The following is a 21,554-nucleotide window of genomic DNA, read 5'->3' as shown; positions in this document are numbered from 1 at the left end:
GTCTAGTAGTTAGCACAGGCTAACCAGTAGTCACTAGTCAATAGTGTGCTGGGATAGGCTCCAGCATACCCCAAGTGAGGACAAGCAGAAAGTTAAAAAAATAAAACAAATATAAACAAATGAGGCTGCACAGCGGTCACTAGTCAATAGTGTGCTGGGATTAGCACAGGCTAACCACTAGTCAGCTGGGATAGGCTCCAGCATACCCCAAGTGAGGACAAGCAGAAAGTAGGAAAATAAAACAAATATAAACAAATGAGGCTGCATGGCGGTCTAGTGGTTAGCACAGGCTAACCACTAGTCAATAGTGTGCTGGGATAGGCTCCAGCATACCCCAAGTGAGGACAAGCAGAAAGTAGGAAAATAAAACAAATATAAACAAATGAGGCTGCACGGTGGTCTAGTGGTTAGCACAGGCTAACCACTAATCACTAGTCAATAGTCAGCTGGGATAGGCTCCAGCATACCCCGAGTGAGGACAAGCAGAAAGTACAAAAATAAAACAAATATAAACAATGAGGCTGCATGGCGGTCTACTGGTTAGCACAGGCTAACCAGTAGTCACTAGTCAATAGTGTGCTGGGATAGGCTCCAGCATACCCCGAGTGAGGACAAGCAGGAAGTTAAAAAAATAAAACAAATATGAACAAATGAGGCTGCACGGCGGTCTAGTGGTTAGGCTAACCACTAGTCACTAGTTAATAGTCAGCTGGGATAGGCTCCAGCATACCCCAAGTGAGGACAAGCAGAAAGTTAAAAAAATAAAACAATAAACAAATGAGGCTGCACGGCGGTCTAGTGGTTAGCACAGGCTAACCACTAGTCAGCTGGGATAGGCTCCAGCATACCCCAAGTGAGGACAAGCAGAAAGTAGGAAAATAAAACAAATATAAACAAATGAGGCTGCATGGCGGTCTAGTGGTTAGCACAGGCTAACCACTAGTCAATAGTGTGCTGGGATAGGCTCCAGCATACCCCAAGTGAGGACAAGCAGAAAGTAGGAAAATAAAACAAATATAAACAAATGAGGCTGCACGGTGGTCTAGTGGTTAGCCTGTGCTAACCACTAGTCACTAGTCAACTGGGATAGGCTCCAGCATACCCCGAGTGAGGACAAGCGGTATGGAAAAATAAATCATATATAAACAAATGAACATTCTGGTCTGCTGGGCCAAAGCTGAGTATGTGCCGCTCATCACACATACATGATGGCGTGTTATCAAGCCCCCCCGCCCCCGACCCCCCCTGGCAGACAGATGGCTGAAAACGCTGGATTCGTGTTTGCTGATAGCGTTTGCAAATATTTCACCTAAAACAGGATGGGTGAGGTTGCACAGCATCTGTCACCAGAAAGTGGGGCAAAACAAACACACCCTTGGCATCAGCTGTGCAGCGGTGCGGCCGCCCTGGCCGCCACCCACCGCCCGCCCCCACCCCTTCCACCATACGCCAGGCAGATACACGCGCAGTAACCTCCGCTCGACCCACTCCCCCCCCACGTATGCTCAGTTAGCACGCTTCATGGGTATTATGGGATGTTGATGGCAGGGGACTTAGCTAGTTGTTTAAGTCGGGGGTGACCACAGGCTTTTCCCACGTCACACGTTCCCATTTTTGCGGATTTGTACTCGCTTTTCTTAGAGTTGTGATTTGTGGGCGTGGCCTATTAACCTCCATCACCTTGAAACATGATGAGTGTGCTGCTTCCTTAATGAGTGGCAGTTGCTCCTCATTAGACGCCCCCCCTCCCTGGGACCTAAATGACATAAATGGGAAGCTTCCCATCTTCCGACGGGATCAAGCTGCCTGCTAATTGCAAATGGGATCCAAGACAGACATTTATTGGGAGGACGTGTGCGTGATGGAGGGAATGGCGTACGCTCCTGGATTCGGTCTCCTTCCATCTCCCTGCTCGTCCATCTTCGGCCGCTGCGGAGTGATGGATGCTGAGTTTGGGGTGGATTCTGGTTGGGGGTCCTGGGATAGGCCGCTGATTTTCCGTGGACTTTCTAGTTATTTCATGTCATTCCGATACGTTTTCCATACGTTGACTTCCTTTTGTTGTGTTCTTCCACCTGAGTGACCCCAAAGCCTTTTCAACAATTCACCGCTTGATTAAAGACGCTGGCGTCGCTTGCCAGCTGGGGCGTCGCTGCGTCCTGGCGACGGCGTTGGATCCCAAGGGAAGTGAGAATTGTCCAAATACCAAACGTTTACAATTTCATTCCGATGAATTTGGCTAAATTTTAGCTAGCTTGTGAGCAACGCACTTCCGGTTATTTTCACAAAATAAAACACCCACTTACTTTTCTCATACAAAAAAAACCATAGTGATAAATCACTGCTTTTACTTTGAAAACAGGAAGCCAACCAACTGGCAATATATCCTGCTTGACACCGCCGTTTTGGACTGATCTTGTAATTTGGGTATGAGTAGTAAGCTGATCATACATACTCAGTATACATCCGGCAACTTTGCGCATACTCAAAAATGGCATACTGCCAGTGTAGAAATACTGCATACTGAATAGTTAGTATGAGTAGTAGATAAGTATGCGGTCTCGAACACCGCCAATGTGAATGACATGATGTCATTGTGAGGAGAAGGAACATTCACGTGGGGAAGTATTTCTACGACGGACCGCTCAGTTCCATTCTGAACTTAACACCGGCAAAAGTCGTCTTGAAACCGAGCTTAGTGTAGCCTGCTCGTGTGTTTAATGCCAGCCAACGTTGTACCATACCCGCTGATATCATGCAAGTTTGTAGTGAAAAACGACCAGAGGCACGTTTGTTCTTGTCTTGACCGTCCTGCGTTCTCAAGACACACAACAGACTTTCAAAATAAGACGACAGCTAGCCACATCTCGTCTAATTGTGTAAACAAAATAAGGGTGTCCTAGAATGTCTCGGTTTCCGGAGTGTACATTATTAAATAATGCCAGTTTGTTTCTTCCTGTGTTCCTGTAAAGGGCAAAAAGCCTTGGCTGCCCTATCAGAATAAAACTTCCTTTATCATTTTGCTGGCTTGCATGAATTCCAGCAGAACCATCGGAGGGTGAATCCATTCCCAGAATGACCGTGTAATCATGTGATCGACCGCATGCTGTCACGGCTCCTTTCTCCAGCCGAGGATTCAACCCGGCGCCACGTCGGGGGCGTTGTTGTTGTTTGAACTGCGAGGTCGGAGGGCAGCCGCTGCTTTTTGGCCTTTGCGTGTGTTAAAAGACGGAAACAGCGGTCACAACACTACACGCTACACGCTACACGCTACACGCTCCTAACTGGGTCAACCTGTCAGCCCCCCTGCTGGGCTCGGCCTTTCACGCAGCCACGCTACCGCCCAGCCCGCCAAATAGCGAGGCAGAGCGGAAAAGGGATAAAAGTGGTTTTGATTGGGGCAGGTGGCGCTGAAGACCAGCAAGTCTGTTTCCAGCAGATAATTTTACTGCATTGTCTTTATTTCGCTGTGTGCGTTTGTGTGTGTGTGTGTGTGTGTGTGTGTTGGACACACAAGCACCAATTCATACCCTCCTCTTCATTATTTTTGGCAATTTTGTGTGCGGCATGCAGCAGGTTTGTTTTTGCGAAGCCTGATGTTTTTGTCTGCGGTCTGTGGAAAAGCGTGACAAAGTATTTGCCTCAGCGTGGGGCAGAACGGAGTGGCCGTGTGATGTCGGCAAGACACAAACGCACCATTGCATGCTAACAGTCGCTAAACTGGAGCGTAAGACCACCGCAAGGTTTATCTGTGAAAAGCGCTAACAATACAGCAGCATCATGCGAGGTTAGCCTGTTTGCTATTTTAAGCGATAAAATAATAAACTTGTGGATGTGACACCAGCTACAAGGAAGGAAGTTGTTCCTTTTTGACATCCTGTTTGTGCCCCTCTACTCCTACAAAATAAAGCAAAGGAGTGAGGGCGATGATAGATGTGTACTATGTGGGTATTTGGTACTCAAATCGGCTCACGCGTGACTTTTAAGGACGTGATCTAAGGAGTGGAGGTGTGATGTCTGCAAGACACAAACGCACCATTGCATGCTAACAGTTGCTAAACTGGAGTGTAAGACCACCTCAAGGTTTATCTTTGAAAAGTGCTAACAATACAGCAGCATCATCATCTAGGTTAGCCTGTTTGCTATTTTAAGCAATAAAATAATAAACTCGTAGCTGGTGTCACGTCCACCAGGAAGGAAGTTGTTCCTTTTTGACATCCTGTTTGTGCCCCTCTACTCCTACAAAATAAAGCAGAGGATTGAGGGAGATGATAGATGTGTACTATGTGGGTATTTGGTACTCACAAACAAGCTCACGCGTGACGTGTGATGTTTGCAAGACACAAACGCACCATTGCATGCTAACAGTCGCTAAACTGGAGCGTAAGACCACTGCAAGGTTTATCTGTGAAAAGCGCTAATAATACAGCAGCATCATGTTAGGTTAGCCTGTTTGCTATTTTAAGCGATAAAATGATCAAACTCGTAGCTGGTGTCACGTCCACAAGAAAGGAAGTTGTTCCTTTTTCACATCCTGTTTGTGCCCCTCTACTCCTACAAAATAAAGCAGAGGATTGAGGGAGATGATAGATGTGTACTATGTGGGTATTTGGTACTCACAAACAAGCTCACGCGTGACGTGTGATGTTTGCAAGACACAAACGCACCATTGCATGCTAACAGTCGCTAAACTGGAGCATAAGACCACTGCAAGGTTTATCTGTGAAAAGCGCTAATAATACAGCAGCATCATGTTAGGTTAGCCTGTTTGCTATTTTAAGCGATAAAATGATCAAACTCGTAGCTGGTGTCACGTCCACAAGAAAGGAAGTTGTTCCTTTTTCACATCCTGTTTGTGCCCCTCTACTCCTACAAAATAAAGCAGAGGAGTGAGGGCGATGATAGATGTGTACTATGCGGGTATTTGGTACTCACAAATCGGCTCACGTGTGACACTAAGGATGTGATCTAAGAAATGGCGGTGTGATGTCTGCAAGACAACATTGCATGCTAACAGTTGCTAAACTGGATCGTAAGACCACCTCAAGGTTTATCTGTGAAAATTGCTAACAATACAGCATGTCATGTTAGGTTAGCCTGTTTGCTATTTTAAGCAATGAAATAATAAACTTGTAGCTGGTGTCACGTCCACAAGGAAGGAAGTCGTTCATCCTGTTTGTGCCCCTCTACTCCTACAAAATAAAGCAAAGTAGGGCGCGAGATGATCGATGTGTACTATGTGTGTATTTGGTACTCACAAACGGGCCCACGCGCGACTCTAAGGACGTGACCTTGAACTGGACTGCAATAACGCTAAGTAAAGCACGCGGCGTGTTCGCGGGGACGAAGAGGTTAAAAAGGCAGCGCGTCCGCGAGCGTCAGCAAAATAAGCGACTGCCATATTAGCCAGACTTTGACAGAGCGACAACTCAGCAGAAAAGCGGCGTCCCACTCCAGATGAAGTCCCGCCATTGTCCCACTTAGAGACCGTGACTAATCCGCGCTCCGACGCTGCTAGTGAGGCTTTCTGGGGAGCAGCTGGATGACTGCAAATGTTTGCAGCACCAGTAGCTACAGGAGCCACGGCCACATGGTTCGCCCCCGTCCCCCTCCCTCGGTCCTCGGGCGCTGCGAGTACAGTGTCCCCCTCACTCGTGACCGGGACCAGTGTGGTGGAAAGCACTACTCCCCGCACAGTAGGGTCTTTCTTTCTCCATTGTTTTGTCCCTGCTTGACGGCACATCGGAAGCGTGTAAGCAGATTGACAACATGACATCGGACAAGTCGTCCGGGGGGGGGCTTCGTCTGGAAGACGTGACTGGACCTGTCAGGCTCTGTCAGACCACCAGCTGTGGAGGTCTGGCTGCGATCCAGTGTGACACCACCCGTGGTGTTTTGTCATGTCGGGGGCCGTAGCGGAGGGGCTAAGCGTGCCGGACAGGTATTTTAACACCGCACAATCGCCAACAGCGCTGGGGAAATTGGAGCCGTGGATTTTCAGGTGGAGGGACGGTAACCTTGGTCATGGCTTCCGTCTTCGTCCTCTTTCTGTCTTCTGTGATGGTCCGCCATCCTCCTCCTGGATCCCGACCAATCAGCTCCCGGCCTGTCCTCGTGTCCTACCACCTGATCCTCGTCCTAGGATGCCCTACTTTGTACACTTTTGCAAGTACAATAGTCAACGCTAATGATTAGCTTTTGCATTGTGGAGTAGTACGCTAGTAGTACGCTAGTAGTACGCTAGTAGAGTGGATGATGCTCCACTTCACAGGAAAGTGCACTTTTTGCCATTTTTTATATTTGGAGTTTGGGAGTTGACTATAGGGGGGTTATGTCATGTCTAGAGGGCTCTAATCGTGTTAAAAACACATTTAGAAGGTTATTAACAGATTTTCTATGCCTGGTTTTTCTTATCATGTCTACTATATTGGGTAATAGGAGTGCAAAGTGACTGTGGGGGTGTTATATCATGTCTAGACTGCTCTAATAATGTTAAAAAACACATTTAGAAGGTTGTAAACAGATTTCCTACGCTTGATGCGTCCTAATTTCTCTTTCTATGTCTACTATATTTGGTAATAGAAGTGTCAAAATGACTATAGGGGTGTTATTTAATGTCTAGACTGCTCTAATAATGTTTGAAAAATACATTTAAAAGGTTGTAAACAGATTTTCTACACTTAATGTGTCTTATTTTCTCTTATTAAGTCTACTCTATTGGGTAATAGCAGTGTAAAAGTGACTATAGGGGTGTTATTTCAAGTCTAGAGGGCTCTAATCACATTTAAAAAATACATTTAGAAGGTTGTAAACAGATTTTCTACACTTAATATGTTTTATTTTCTCTTACTATGTCTACTATATTTGGTAATAGGAGTGTCAAAATGACTATAGGGGTGTTATTTAATGTCTAGACTGCTCTAATAATGTTTGAAAAATACATTTAAAAGGTTGTAAACAGATTTTCTACACTTAATGTGTTTTATTTTCTCTTATTAAGTCTACTCTATTGGGTAATAGGAGTGTAAAAGTGACTATAGGGGTGTTATTTCATGTCTTGAGGGCTCTAATAATGTGTAAAAAATACATTTAGAAGGTTGTAAACATATTTTCTACACTCAATGTGTTTTATTTTTTCTTACTATGTCTACTATATTGGGTAATAGGAGTGTCACACTGACTATAGGGGTGTTATTTCATGTCTAGGGGGCTCTAATAATGTTAAAAACACATTTAGATTCACCCTTCTTTTGTAAGTCCACTGGCGCCTGATTCATGTTTTTATTCTGGCCTTACCAAATAACCGGATATTGTATTACTTTTATGTAACTGTCACAGACTATCACCAAAAGTGGTAAAAACATTTCTCACCTTCATTCATTCCCGTCTCAAAGCAAACAGCGTCTCTTATTCCCGCCAATGCCGACTTCATCGTCTCGTCGCACTCGTACAAGAAAAGGAAGACATTTAAAAGCGGCGTTGACTTCCTGCGTGTTTTGACAGTACCCGGGTTTGAAATGTGGCGGCAGGTAATGGAAGGCGCCGAGCTGTCAGATGATGAGCCCCGGGCGATGGGCGTCGCGCCTGTCAGCCAGGTGACTCTTCTCTCGCCGCACCCCGCTGATCCGCATCAAGGCTGGAACTCACGCTTGTGGAAAAGCGGCATCTTAGCGAGCTCCGACCAAAGGAATCTGCCTCCGTGCCGATGTTGTGGAATGGGAATCTGGTGCGTCCTGGCGTGCTACGATAAAGCAGAGCCGTGAGATGCCGCCGTGTTTTGTTCCAGGAGGATTTACGTGTCGGGGGATTTGGCAAGTAGCGCTTGATTGGCTCCAGACGGCCATAAAAACATTCTCTAGATAAGATTCAATGTTCATAAAGGGAATATTTCAAAGAAAACGTACATGTCAATCCTAGCAATAACGTTGTGTTTTCAGCACAACAACGTCGATTGAAATGTTAGAATGCTAACAGTAGCTAAGCTACCATATAGCGAGATAATTACTCGACTAGAACTGCAGACTTTCAAACTTAAGCCAAAAACTTACCACTTCCACACAGAATGGGAGGATGTCTTTTTTCCACTCTATGAGGGGAGACTGTAGGGGTGCTATGTCATGTCTACAGGGCTCTAATAATGTTAAAAATCAGATTTAGTTCTTACAGTTCTTCTATGCTCGAATTGCAAAAAAAATATTATTATATAATATTATATAAATATTAATATTAAATGTATTAATATTTAAATAATATGAATCCATCAACATTGAATCCTACTTTGCAGGAATTCACTTATCGTAGCGTCTGGAACCGGGTATGGTTTAAGTATGGCCATGATATGGTTTATAATATGGTAATAAAATGCTTTATAATATGGTAATAATATGCTTCATAATATGGTAATAATATGCTTTATAATATGGCAATAGTATGGTTTATAGTATGAAAATAGTATGGTTTATGTGTGATGGCAATGATCTCCTGCTGTGATGAAGAATATGGTGGATAATCTTTGCTGCTGCTTGCAGCTTTAAGCAAACTCCACAAGGTCCAAATATAGCCCCCTAATGGAGGTCAATTTTTAATTTAAAGGAGGGATGTGCCCACCGGGAGTCCCCACCCTGGAGGCTGGCAGGCTCCGCGACGTTCCCATTATTTCTCCATGTAGTGCAGCCTTTCTACTGGTAAAGGTCTCCCATTATGCTGAAGGGACTTTTTAATGACGTTCTAACTGTAATACGTCTTCATGAGCGCCAAATGGGATCCTAACTCATCACCTGGCTTCGCTTTTCAGAGACCGGATGCTCCAAGTTGCATCTTTTCATGACGTCGTGAAGGAACCCCCCCCTCTCCATCACCTCTGACCCGCCCCCAGCTAGATGGATGCGCTTAGGATCGGTATGGTTTATATATGATCCCAAAGCGGTGCCAAATCGGTACAGTGCCGCTTTTTGTATATTTTCTGGTTGCCTCGGTTCAAGTACATTTCCCGGTTAGCGTGCTAGCGTCTTGTCGTGTTATTAATACCGACCTAGAGTCCGGCTTTGTTGCTAACATTTTTCATCGCATGCCTGTTAGCATGCTGGAAACAAAGTCCACCAACATGACGGTTGACTGCGGTTCTTTGCTATGTACACCGTCACACCACGAGTGGTCATGGAGCCAAAATGGAACCAAAATTGAGCCAAAATTGAGTTAAAATGGAGTCAAAATGGAGCTAAGATGGACCCAAAATGGAGTTAAAATGGAGCCAAAATGGAGCTAAAATTTAGTCAAAATGGAGCTAAAATGGAGCAAATGTGGAGTCAAAACTGGAGCCAAAATGGAGCTCAAATTGAGCCAAGATGGAGTCAAAATGAAGCCAAAACGGAACCAAAATTGAGTCAAAATGGAGCTAAAATGAAGCTAAAATGAAGCCAAAATGGAGCCAAAATGGAGCTAAAATGAAGCCAAAATGAAGCCAAAATGGAGCCAAAATGGAGCTAAAATGGAGCCAAAATGGAGCTAAAATGGAGCCAAAATGGAACCAAAATTGAATCAAAATGGAGCCAAAATGAAGCCAAAATGGAACCAAAATTGAGTCAAAATGGAGTCAAAATGGAGTCAAAATGGAGTCAAAATGAAGCCAAAATGGAACCAAAATTGAATCAAAATGGAGCTAAAATGAAGCCAAAATGGAGCCAAAATGGAACCAAAATTGAGTCAAAATGGAGTCAAAATGAAGCCAAAATGGAACCAAAATGGAGTCAAAATGGAGCCAAAATGAAGCCAAAATGGAGCCAAAATGGAACCAAGATGGAGTCAAAATGGAGCTAAAATGAAGCCAAAATGGAGCCAAAATGGAACCAAATTTGAGTCAAAATGGAGTCAAAATGAAGCCAAAATGGAACCAAAATGGAGTCAAAATGGAGCTAAAATGGAGCCAAAATGGAACCAAGATGGAGCCGAAATGGAGCAATGATGGAACCAAAGAAAGTTCCGAGTGGCAGCATTTCCGTAGTGAAGGTGAGGAACGCCATTGAATTGAGGAAATATCTCCGATGCATCGTTCCAGTATTTCCTATGGGGAAAAAGGATTTGGTTAGAGTATGTTTTGGTTTGAGTCAGACCTTCTGGAAAGGATTAATGATGCTAATCAGGGTTAAACTGTGCGTATATACGTTGTAAAATAAATAATCCACATCCTGAAATAATCCAGCTATCCCATGTGGGAACTGTGAGTTTGATGGATGAGTTTTTTTGCCAGCGACTATGCTAAGCTAGCATGATGTTGCTGTCCCCGAGCATCTCGATTGCCAAGAATAAGAATAAGAATACAGTGGAGTTAATCACTCCAAAACAAGATACCCCCCCGCCACCCCCAGGTACTCCCCAGTGTTGCCTTCACACGGTACTTCCCCATCGTGGGGGCGGTTCAGGTCAGCCACGGGATGGGCTTCCACCTAAATCCACATCCTTTTCCCTAAGTGGAGTAATGGAGATGCTATGGACAGATGTGGTCTTTTATTATTAATATGCTGTATGTTGGATCTGGAAATAGATTTCTTATAAGGGGGGGGGGGGGGGGGGGTGAGGAGACCAACCCAGGCTTCATTCATAAAGATAACATCTCTCCATCCACTCGTGAGAAGCATCCTCTTCTCTCTTCCACGGGTGCCACTGTTTGGTCCCCATCCTTTTTTCCTTCGTTCTCCTACTTTTCTGGCTGGCGGATATTTTTAGGGAATTCCACGGGACCTCATTAAATGGCTGTCGTCCTTGGACGTGTGGACGGGATTTCAAATTGGCTCCTTCCAAATTTGGACTGTGACTGCACTGAAGGCCGTAGAAACGTTTCTTTCTTGTATCGTTCTCTTGAACCCAATATCATGCACAGTCTAGTCTTGTGACTTGTATCATGACACCCTCACTTATTTATGTCTTATTTATCTTATTATCTCTGATCATGTCTACTATATCGGCTAATAGGAGTGTAAAGGAGACTATAGGGGTGTTATTTCATGTCTAGAAAGCTCTATTCATGTTAAAAAGTGTATTTAGAAGATGATAAACATGTTTTCTATGTCTTATTTTGTCTTACTATGTCTACTATATTGGGTAATAAGAGTGCAAACGTGACTATGGGGGTGTTATTTCATTTCTAGAGGGCTCTAATCATGTTAACAAACACATTTAGAAGGTTGTAAACAGATTTTCTACGCTTAATGTGTTTTATTTTCTTACTATGTCTACTATATTGGGTAATAGGAATGTTAAAGTGACTATAGGGGTGTTACTTAGTGTCTGGAGGTCTCTAATCATTAAAAAAACACATTTACAAGGTAGTAAACAAATTTTCTTTGCTTAATGCATCTTAATTTCTCTTACTATGTCTACGATATTGGGTAATAGGAGTGTAAAAGTGACTATAGGGGTGTTATTTCCTGTCTAGAGGGCTCTAATCATGTTAACAAACATATTTAGAAGCTTATAAACAGATATTCTACCCTTAATGCGTCTTAATTTCTCTTACTATGGCTACTATATTTGGTAATAGGAGTGTCAAAATGACTATAGGGTTGTTATTTCATGTCTTGACTGCTCTAATCATGTTAAAAAACACATGTTGAAAATTGTAATACGATTTTCTACGCTTAATGTGTTTTATTTTTTCTTACTATGTCTACTATATTTGGTAATAGGAGTGTCAAAATGACTATAGGGTTGTTATTTCATGTCTTGACTGCTCTAATCATGTTAAAAAACACATGTTGAAGATTGTAATACGATTTTCTACGCTTAATGTGTTTTATTTTTTCTTACTATGTCTACTATATAGGATAATAGGAGTGTAAAAGTGACTATAGGGGTGTTATTTCATGTCTAGGAGGCTTTAATAATGTTTAAAAAACAAATTTAGAAGGTTGTAAACAGATTTTCTACGCTTAATGTGTTTTTTTCTCTTCCTAGGTCTACTATATTGGGTAATAGGAGTGTCAAAGTGACTATAGGGGTGTTATTTCATGTATAGAGGGCTCTAATGTTAAAAAAACACATTTAGAAAGTTGTAAACAGGTATTTTATGCTTTAAGTCATAAAATATTCCTTGTAGAACTTGTAAAAGCACCACGATGAAAGAAAGCTCCTTTTCACCAGAAGAAAGTATTGTCATAAATTGTGAATTGAATGCAAAGCGCAGCAAGGCATGAGACCAAGAAGCCATCCAACCGTCGTCCCGCCATGATCACAAGAATACTCAACGCCGCTGACCTCAGTGGCGGTTGAAAAACATAAATAAATCACCAAAAGCGCCTCGGACTCGCTTCTTCACGTCAGCAGTCCATCAGCGGCGGCGTGTCTGCAGACGCTTGTGACGAGGCTGATGATGTATGGAACGCGTGCGGCTGCTCGTGACATTTAGGCGGGGCCATGATGATGATAATCGCCGCCATTACTCACGCCACAGTTTGTCTCGTAGTATTCCACCGCTGCTGATGCGTGAATCCCGTCATTGAGGTTTGGAACATGCTGAGAAACCCTTGGGACGTCCCGACGGGAACATTCTATCTTGCTCCATTTTTATTCTTTGTCTTATCTTTATTGTTATCATATGAAATCATATAATAAATACTATTAGAGCCTCCATTGGAAAGATGTTCCTTCAGCATCGTCCTTCAGGGCCGTCAGCATCTTCAATCAATAAGTGGCAGAAGATGCAACGAGCGTGAAAAAGAATAGAAATGCTTGCTTTTCTGCATCCATGAATTCTTTATTTTGCTTTGCAGGCGTTCAAAGAAGAAAGAAGTTTGCCGCTCATCAGACCAGCAGCATCCAAGGAAGCAGTGGAATAACCTCCACGCGTTTTGGAATGGAACATGTTCCCTCTTCTTTGAACGAGACATGTTGATAGCAGACGGAAGATGTTCCATTCCTAATACTATGCTAGCTGGATATTTGCACATATTTCAAGAAGAAAGGTTCCAGCACAGCAGCTTTGTTATTAATATTAATAACTAAGGCTGCACGCTCCTTTGACCACTGATAATTATCCGGCTGATATGAGGGAATGCTAATGCTAATGCTAATGTTACACTCTCTCCCAGAGAGGTAGTCATACGTTTTATACGTCTTTTACTGTGAGATGCAACTGCAGACCAAAAGAAGTCCGTTTTCTAGAAGTTTGAGGCTATCAAAGACCACCAGGTGGCAGGAGTGCAGAGACATGATTCATGGATCATGGATCATGGATCATGGAATGATGGATCATGGATGATGGATGATGGAATGATGGATAATGGATCATGATTCATGGATGATGGATGATGGATCATGATTCATGGATGATGGATGAGGGTTCATGGATGGTGGATCATGGAATGATGGATGATGGATCATGAGTCATGGACGATGGAATGATGGATCATGGATGATGGATCATGGATGATGGAATGATGGATAATGGATCATGATTCATGGATGATGGATGATGGATCATGATTCATGGATGATGGATGAGGGTTCATGGATGGTGGATCATGGAATGATGGATCATGAGTCATGGACGATGGAATGATGGATCATGGATGATGGATCATGGATGATGGATCATGGAATGATGGATGATGGATCATGATTCATGGATGATGGGTCATGATTAATGGATTATGGATCATGATTCATGCATCATGATTAATGGATGATGGATGATGGATCATGGATGATGGATCATGGTTCATGGATGGTGGATCATGGAATGATTGATGATGGATGATGGATCATGATTCATGGATGATGGAATGATGGATCATGGATGATGGATCATGGAATGATGGATGATGGATCATGATTCATGGATGATGGAACATGGATGATGGATCATGATTAATGGATGATGGAATAATGGATCATGGAATGATGGATCATGGAATGATGGATGATGGATCATAGATGATGGATGATGGATGAGGATTCATGGTTGATTGATGACAGATTTTGGGTCATGGATGATACTGTAGTTGTTTTCTCCCCTTTCTAGTGGGGAACGGATATTTCCCAGAAACGTAGCTATGTTCTACTGTTGATCACTGAAGAACGGACCAATGTAGAACATGTTTTGAAATGATGAAAGAAGAGAGTCCAGTATTTCTTCATCTTATGTCGCCATAGAACACAATCATGTGTGCCTCGGAAGATCAGGTTGTGCCTGAAGAAGATTTTGGATGATGCCTAAATGCTGATTCCTAAAGCTGCCAAGGCGGATGTCCGCCAGCCTCTTTGCAGCGGAGCTCATGAATCGCGTCCTAAGCGTATGAATTTCACGTAAGAGCGTAGTTTGCTGCTTTTCATCGTGGGCTTGGTAGCTGTTGACCTAACCAGAAATGAGCAGCCAAAGGTCAAAGGTGGCAGCGCTCAGAGGAACCTGCCACAATCGTGAAAGTCACGGCGGCGTGAAAACAGCACGACTCCGAGCGCAAAACATTGGCCTAACGATGTTGTGATGCGGCGCAGTCCAGCGGAAGGAGACAGCTCAGCACCGGTCTAACAACATCCCCGCCGAGACGCATGGAGGTGGGCGTCACGTGCGCGCTGCCGTGCAAAAAAAACAAGGAAGGGATAAGAATAACGAAGCTGAGGTTGCTTACAGCCACGATGCTCACGGATGGACGAGATGGTTGTGAAGGACATTGTGTTTTGGCTTAGGCTTAGTTTGGACCTCATGTCTAAATTACGGTCTCCTGGGTGGGGTCATTAGGGGTATGGGGGGGGCACCCCTATATTGACCCCCCCCCCCCATATTGACCAACGTCAATAAAGACCAAACATGGATGAAGCAAATAGCTGTCATGTTCTCTAAAGCCGTGCCTTCACTGCTGAAGCCTCAATGGGCTGGGGTAGGCAAGCTGTGGCTCTGGAGCCCAAGGCTGCTCTCTTCACCTGCAGGGGGCATCTAAGCTAACCGTGGATGCATCCCGTAATTTAATAATAATAATTTGATAATGGGAAAAAAATTATATAATAATTAAATAATTAAAATTGATTATTATTATTATTAAATTGATTGATTTATTTTTTTTTAAATCTTTAAAAAATAATAAATCTTATTATAAATCTATTATTTAAAAAAATAATAGATTATTTAAAAAAATAATAATAAATCTTATCTATAAATCTATTATTTTTTAAATAACTAAAATAATAATTTAAACAATTATTTCTAAAAAATCCATAAATCTAATCTAGCGGCTTCGCCTCCACCCACGGAGACAAAGAGACTCACTCCGTTCTTGCCGTTGTTGTACGGACCAAACGCACCAAGGTGCTGATGTTTGTATTCATTTATCATGTCATTCATTGATTGATTGATTGTCTTCCGGGCCTGGTGCCTTTTATGATGTTCTATTTATTACATTCATCTTTTCATTCCCCCACTTGGACTCGTGTATGTTGATGAAGGGAATACTTGGATTCTCTTGTTTTAGTGGGGAAAATCAAGGCAAGACTTGTGTTACATTGGCGGTACATTGGCGGCTCCAGGCTATTTTTCTTGAGTATAAGAGAAGCTTAAATGCGTCTTTTGATGCCAAAGGTTGCTCTAAATCCTCCTCGGGCGCGGGAAGTCGCATCGCGCGACCTGCTGGGATTCCTTTCTTCCTGTCTTTCTTCCAGGAAGAAATGCTAGCGTGTTGATTTTAGCTTGCTAAAGCGGCAGGTAGCAGCATGCATGAATGGATAGATTCTTACATAAACATGTTGTGTTAGCCATGTTTACCTTTTAGTGCTCGTGTGAATGGACTTCCTTGTGTTTGCGTTACATGCAGTATGTGAATGGACAGACGTTGACTTGATGTTTAGCGTGTGTGTGTTTTACATCGATATCGATGACATGGGGATGCTAATGGACAGCTTAGTGGTGGATGTGAACGGACCGACATTATTAAGAACGTGAATGGACAGACTCATCTGTTTTTAGTAGCATTAGTAGCAGTGTGTGTGACTGGACAGACGCATGTTTACACGGTGTGTGTAGGAGTATTTAGTTTGACTGCATGCAGTGTGTGTGAATGGACAGACAGAATGTATGTGAATGGACAAACACGTTTACGTTACCTGTGCATTGACAGACAAATTTGATGATTGGATGGATATACGAATGGATGGACATGTTTGCGTAATGTGTGTGTGTGTGTTTACATTGGGTACGTGAATGGACATCCAGCTGTTTCTGGTATGTACAGTGTGTGTGTGAATGGACAAACATGTTTTCATTGTGTGTGAACAAATGTCCGTGTGTCCAATTGGCCAGGCATGTTTGTTCTCCACAATGTGTACGCGAATGGATAGACGTGTTTACATAATGTGGGTATGTGAATGGATAGACAGTATTTGCGTGAATGGACTAACACATTTACATTGGACAGACGGGTTTGAAGATTTGCTGAGTGTGTGAATGGACAGACATGTTTGTTGGATATAGTGTGTACGCGAGTGGATAGACGTTTGAATGGACAGACGGATACCAACTGAAAGTGAAATAGCCTACACACACACACACACACGTCGCGAAGGCTTTTCAGCCCCCCCCTAACCCCCCCCAACCCCCCCGGCTCACATGACTGACAGCGGCGACAAAAGCCTCTCCCGGCGGCCTGGCGACACGCGACAAACGGCGCCCACGCCAGGAGATAATGACACGTTTTGCAGACGCGCGGCGGGCTCGGTGTGCCAACATGTAAGACGTGCGGTCCAACCATCCGTGTTTTTATGTTGCGGCGTTTTTACATCCAAGACGGGGAAACAGCCTTTCTTTCATCTTTACCGTAAAGATCAGAAAAGAGGCGCACTTACTTTTATTGTACTTCTATCCTGTCAGCATTTTAGCCGATAATTGGAGCGTGGAAGCGGCAATGGGGGGGTTACTTAACTTCCTGTTTGTGGAATGGATGCTTAGCTATCACTTTGGGTAGGGGAGGGGTCGACTGATGATCCCTCTGTCTTAAATTAGAGCCACAAAAATGGCAGAGAATTCCCCAAAATTTGTAAATACTCGTTGTCTTATATTCGAAGCGTCTTATATTTGAGTAAAGCATACCTGAACTGTCAATTAAAAACAAAAAGAATGAAGAAAGAATTAGGTTTGCATACTGTATTGAAGCAAATGTAAGATGCTCGATTTTTGTCTTGAAAAAAACTCAAAAAAAGTTGTCTTATATTCTTACACTAAAACATGTCCTGTTTTGCTTATCAACAATCCACAACAGTGTTAGTGGGTTTGACTTCTTCATAGCGTGGTACACCTTGAGAGCGGTCACCGGCCTTTGCCTAATTTTGCACTCTGTGTATTTGTAGCGTCTTATATTTGGGTGAGTACAGCATATCTCAACTGTCAAACCGTTTAAATAAAATGGAATGTCATCAGGTTTGTGTACAGTATTCAACCAAATGGAAGATGATAGTTTTCCTTCTGAAAAAAATTTCTGAAAATGACTAGTTGGCTTATATTCTGGGTGTCTTATATTTGGCTGAGTCCTGCATATCTGAACTGTCTTAAGAATGTAGATCCGTCTGTCTGGTTTGGGTACTGCATTGAACAAAATACTCGTATAAGGTGGAAGATTTCTCTCTTGATAAAAAAAAAAGTGGGAAAATGGCTAGTTGTCTTATATTCTTTGAACACAACGCGTCCTGTTTTGACTCTCAGTATCCCACGACATACAATTTCAGTGGTTTTGAAAGGGTGGCTTTTTCATAGCGTGGTACACCTTGAGAGCGGTCACCAACCTTTGCCTAATTTTGCACTCTGTGTGTTTGTAGCGTCTTATATTTGGGTGAGTACAGCATATCTCAACTGTCAAACCGTTTAAAAAAATGGAATGTCATCAGGTTTGTGTACAGTATTCAACCAAATGGAAGATGATAGTTTTCCTTCTACAAAAAATCAGAAAATGACTAGTTGTCTCCTATTCTGGGTGTCTTATATTTGGCTGAGTCCTGCATATCTGTCTGTTAAGAATGTAGATCCATCTGTCTGGTTTGGGTACCGTATTGAACCAAATGTAAGATGGAAGATTTCTCCCTTGACAAAAAAGTGACAAAATGGCTGGTTGTCTTATATTCTTTGAACACAACGCGTCCTGTTTTGCCTCTCAGCATGCCACGACATACAATTTCGGTGGTTTTGAAAGGGTGACTTCTTCATAGCGTGGTACACCTTGAGAGCGGTCACCGACCCTTGCCTAATTTTGCACCCTGTGTATTTGTAGCGTCTTATATTTGGGTGAGTACAGCATATCTCAACTTTCAAACTGTCCGTTTAAAATAATGGAATCATCAAGTTTGTGTACCGTATTCAACCAAATGGAAGATGATAGTTTTCCTTCAGAAAATGATAGTTGTCTTATATTCTGGGTGTTTTATATTTGGGTGAGTCCTGCGTATCTGTCTGTTAAGAATGTAGATCCGTCTGTCAGGATTGGGTGCCGTATTGAACCAGATGGAAGATGTCTCCCTTGACAAAAAAGTGGCAAAATGTTTGGTTGTCTTATATTCTTTGAACACAACGCGTCCTGTTTATATACAATCAAATACAATTTCAGTGGTTGTGAAAATGGTGACTTTTTCACAGCACGTTTGTGTCGTAATCCGCCGTTTTTTCGGCGAGCAACGGCATGGTCTCGGATTTGTTGGTCTCACCTGACCGGCGTTGCGTCTGTGCGTGTCCCTGCAGGAAACATCTTCGTGGTGAGCCTGGCGGTGGCGGACCTGGTGGTGGCCATCTACCCGTACCCGCTGGTCCTGACCTCCATCTTCCACAACGGCTGGAACCTGGGCTACGTCCACTGCCAGATCAGCGGCTTCCTGATGGGCGTCAGCGTCATCGGCTCCATCTTCAACATCACGGGCATCGCCATCAACCGCTACTGCTACATCTGCCACAGCCTCAAGTACGACAAGCTGTACAGCGACAAGAACTCGGTGTGCTACGTGCTGCTCATCTGGGCTCTGACGGTGGTGGCCATCGTGCCCAACCTGTTCGTGGGCTCGCTGCAGTACGACCCGCGCGTCTACTCCTGCACCTTCGAGCAGTCGGCCAGCTCGGCGTACACCATCGCCGTGGTCTTCTTCCACTTCATCCTGCCCATCATGATTGTCACCTACTGCTACCTGCGCATCTGGATCCTGGTCATCCAGGTCCGGCGCCGCGTCAAGCCCGACAACCGGCCCAAGCTGACGCCGCACGACGTGCGCAACTTTGTCACCATGTTCGTGGTCTTCGTGCTCTTCGCCGTGTGCTGGGCGCCGCTCAACCTCATCGGGCTGGCCGTGGCCATCCGGCCCGAGGTGGTGGTGCCGCTCATCCCCGAGTGGTTGTTCGTGGCCAGCTACTTCATGGCCTACTTCAACAGCTGCCTTAACGCCATCGTCTACGGCGTCCTCAACCAGAACTTCCGCCGCGAGTACAAGCGCATCGTCGTGTCCGTGTGCACGGCGCGCATCTTCTTCCAGGACAGCTCCAACGACGCCGGCGAGAGGCTCAAGAGCAAGCCGTCGCCGCTCATGACCAACAATAACCAGGTCAAGGTGGACTCGGTCTGAGCGGCCATTAAGGGACCGAGAGGAAGAGCAAACCAAATACGAAGAAAAGAAGCCTCAACTGTCCGCAGACTGTGACACGGTGCTAACGGAGCTCTCACAATCACTACAGCAGGGCTGCACGGACCGCTTTGGACCGCTTTGGACCGCTTTGGACCGCTTTGGACCACTTTGGAGCTGTGGTCCAGTTCCGGTGACTACATGATGTCCCCGTGTTCGGGTTTACGGTGATGATATCAATGTATCCTTATTATTCTATTATCATCATCATCGATGTATCCACTTTTCTATCCAACAACGTAGATGTATTAGTAAAGGGAAATACTATATCAGGTTCCAGCTAAGCTAAGCCAAGCCAGACGAGGCCTACAAGACCAGACTTTGGGAAAACTCTGCAACAGGCGGTCCTCCGCTTCCGGGCTGCCACGGAAGTCCGCTTTTAGTCGAAGTCACGAAATACGTATCTCGCATCCTCCCAGACCTCCTGGTTACAGCCCTCAGAATCCACAACCCCCCCCCCCCCCCCCGCTCGGGATGTCTTTCCTTTTCATTGGCGCACTTCCGCCAGGGCAAAATTAAAAATAAAATTCAACAGGAAAATGGCAGTCATTTTAAGAGAATATGAGCTATAATCATCCAAAAGAATGTTGTTTCATAGTCACGTCAAATTATGACGTGGGGGGGGGGGGTCTATTCCCAAATATTTAGGGATAAAACCGTGAGGGGAAAAAAACATGGAGTGTAAGAAGAAAATTCCAGACTAAAGATCGACTTTTCTAACATGGGTTGCGATACAAAATGTGCAACACCACAGTGGCCCCCGCCTTTAATTTGTCAATATCGGTGGCCCTCCTTCACTCGGGGGGGCATCATGAAGAGTGTTAAAAACCGCATAGCAACGTGGTAAACATATTTTCTTTTGCCTATTTTGTCTTATTACTTCATCTATATTGGCTAATGAAGTGTAAAGGTGACTATAGGGGTGTTATTTCACATCTGGAGAGCTCTAATATTAAAAAGTGTATGTAGAAGATGGTTATATATATTTTCTATCCAATCCTACTTTGTAGAAATTCCCTCATCACAGCCATAAAGGAGGGATAACCACGGAATTTTATGTCCCACAAAACGTAGGAACTCGGAATACGGTAAAGCGAGGGACCGCCTGTAAGCGCAGATGACGTCTTATGACTAACCCCCCGCCCCCCCTCCCAGCCCCTGCATTAAGTGGAGTATATCTTTTAGTAAGGGGGGGTCCCTCTATGCCCCCCCTTCTCTGCCATCCTGTGATCCCGTTCTATAGCGTATGCATGGATATCAGGAATTGCTAAATAAAAAGTGGACATTTGAAAGAGAATGTGGTGATTTTGTTTCTTTTCCTTTGATTGTGTGATGATAACCCTAGAACTGGGTCTGACAGGATGAATGATGTGTAGATGTGAAGAGACTGGCCTCACGGGTATGCTTGCCATCCCAGTTAACGGGGAGCCCGTTTATTTGGCGTCTTGTTTGGACACGTTTGTTCCGCTTTAGGATCCGATGCTGCCCGACGTCTTCAAAAAGGTGAGTCATGTTCTTCTTAGTTTGAGCAAATTCCTGTTCCACACTACTGTCTGCAGCCGGGTGGCCCCGGGGGTGCCAGACAAGGCACCTCAAGAGACCCCCAGCGACCCCCAGGTCCTGGAGGTGCCAAACCTGTAGATGTTCATGTTAATCCTGCATGAATGTGTCAAGATAAGAACTCGCAAAACAATAAAAGTAATGACTCTCACATACACACACACATAGACAAACAAATACAGCTCGTGCAACTGCACCCCCCCCCCCCTTAGAGTTGCACAACCATGTAGTACGGACCCCCGAAAAGAGATGTCACTAGGTTTGTGGTTTCACTCTCCTCGCTGCGAGTAACTTTGAATATTGTTTGTGTCTGTCTCTTCTGTATTTCTGTATTGAAGTGTTTTTTAAAAGTGTCACAGGAGTTT

General features: G+C 44.1%; 1 protein-coding gene across 1 annotated transcript in view; it reads left to right on the top strand.

Moving 5' to 3' along the window:
- The window catches only part of mtnr1aa (melatonin receptor 1A a), a 42,756-nt gene extending 21,840 nt beyond the window's left edge, over nt 1–20,916 (top strand). Inside the window, exon 2 of the mRNA XM_058072202.2 lies at nt 18,704–20,916. Within this exon, the coding sequence (XP_057928185.2) occupies nt 18,704–19,572 (869 nt within the window). The 3' untranslated portion in view covers nt 19,573–20,916. The remainder of the gene's footprint in view (nt 1–18,703) is intronic.
- Nucleotides 20,917–21,554: the final 638 nt, after the last annotated feature.

This window comes from Doryrhamphus excisus, linkage group LG9 (assembly GCF_037039965.1).
Source record: "Doryrhamphus excisus strain RoL-2023G ecotype Guam linkage group LG9, RoL_Dexc_Guam_v1.1, whole genome shotgun sequence".
NCBI classification, from domain to species: Eukaryota; Metazoa; Chordata; class Actinopteri; order Syngnathiformes; family Syngnathidae; genus Doryrhamphus; species Doryrhamphus excisus.
Note: the sequence above shows the minus strand (reverse complement) of the source record. Positions and strands in the feature narration are given on the sequence as shown.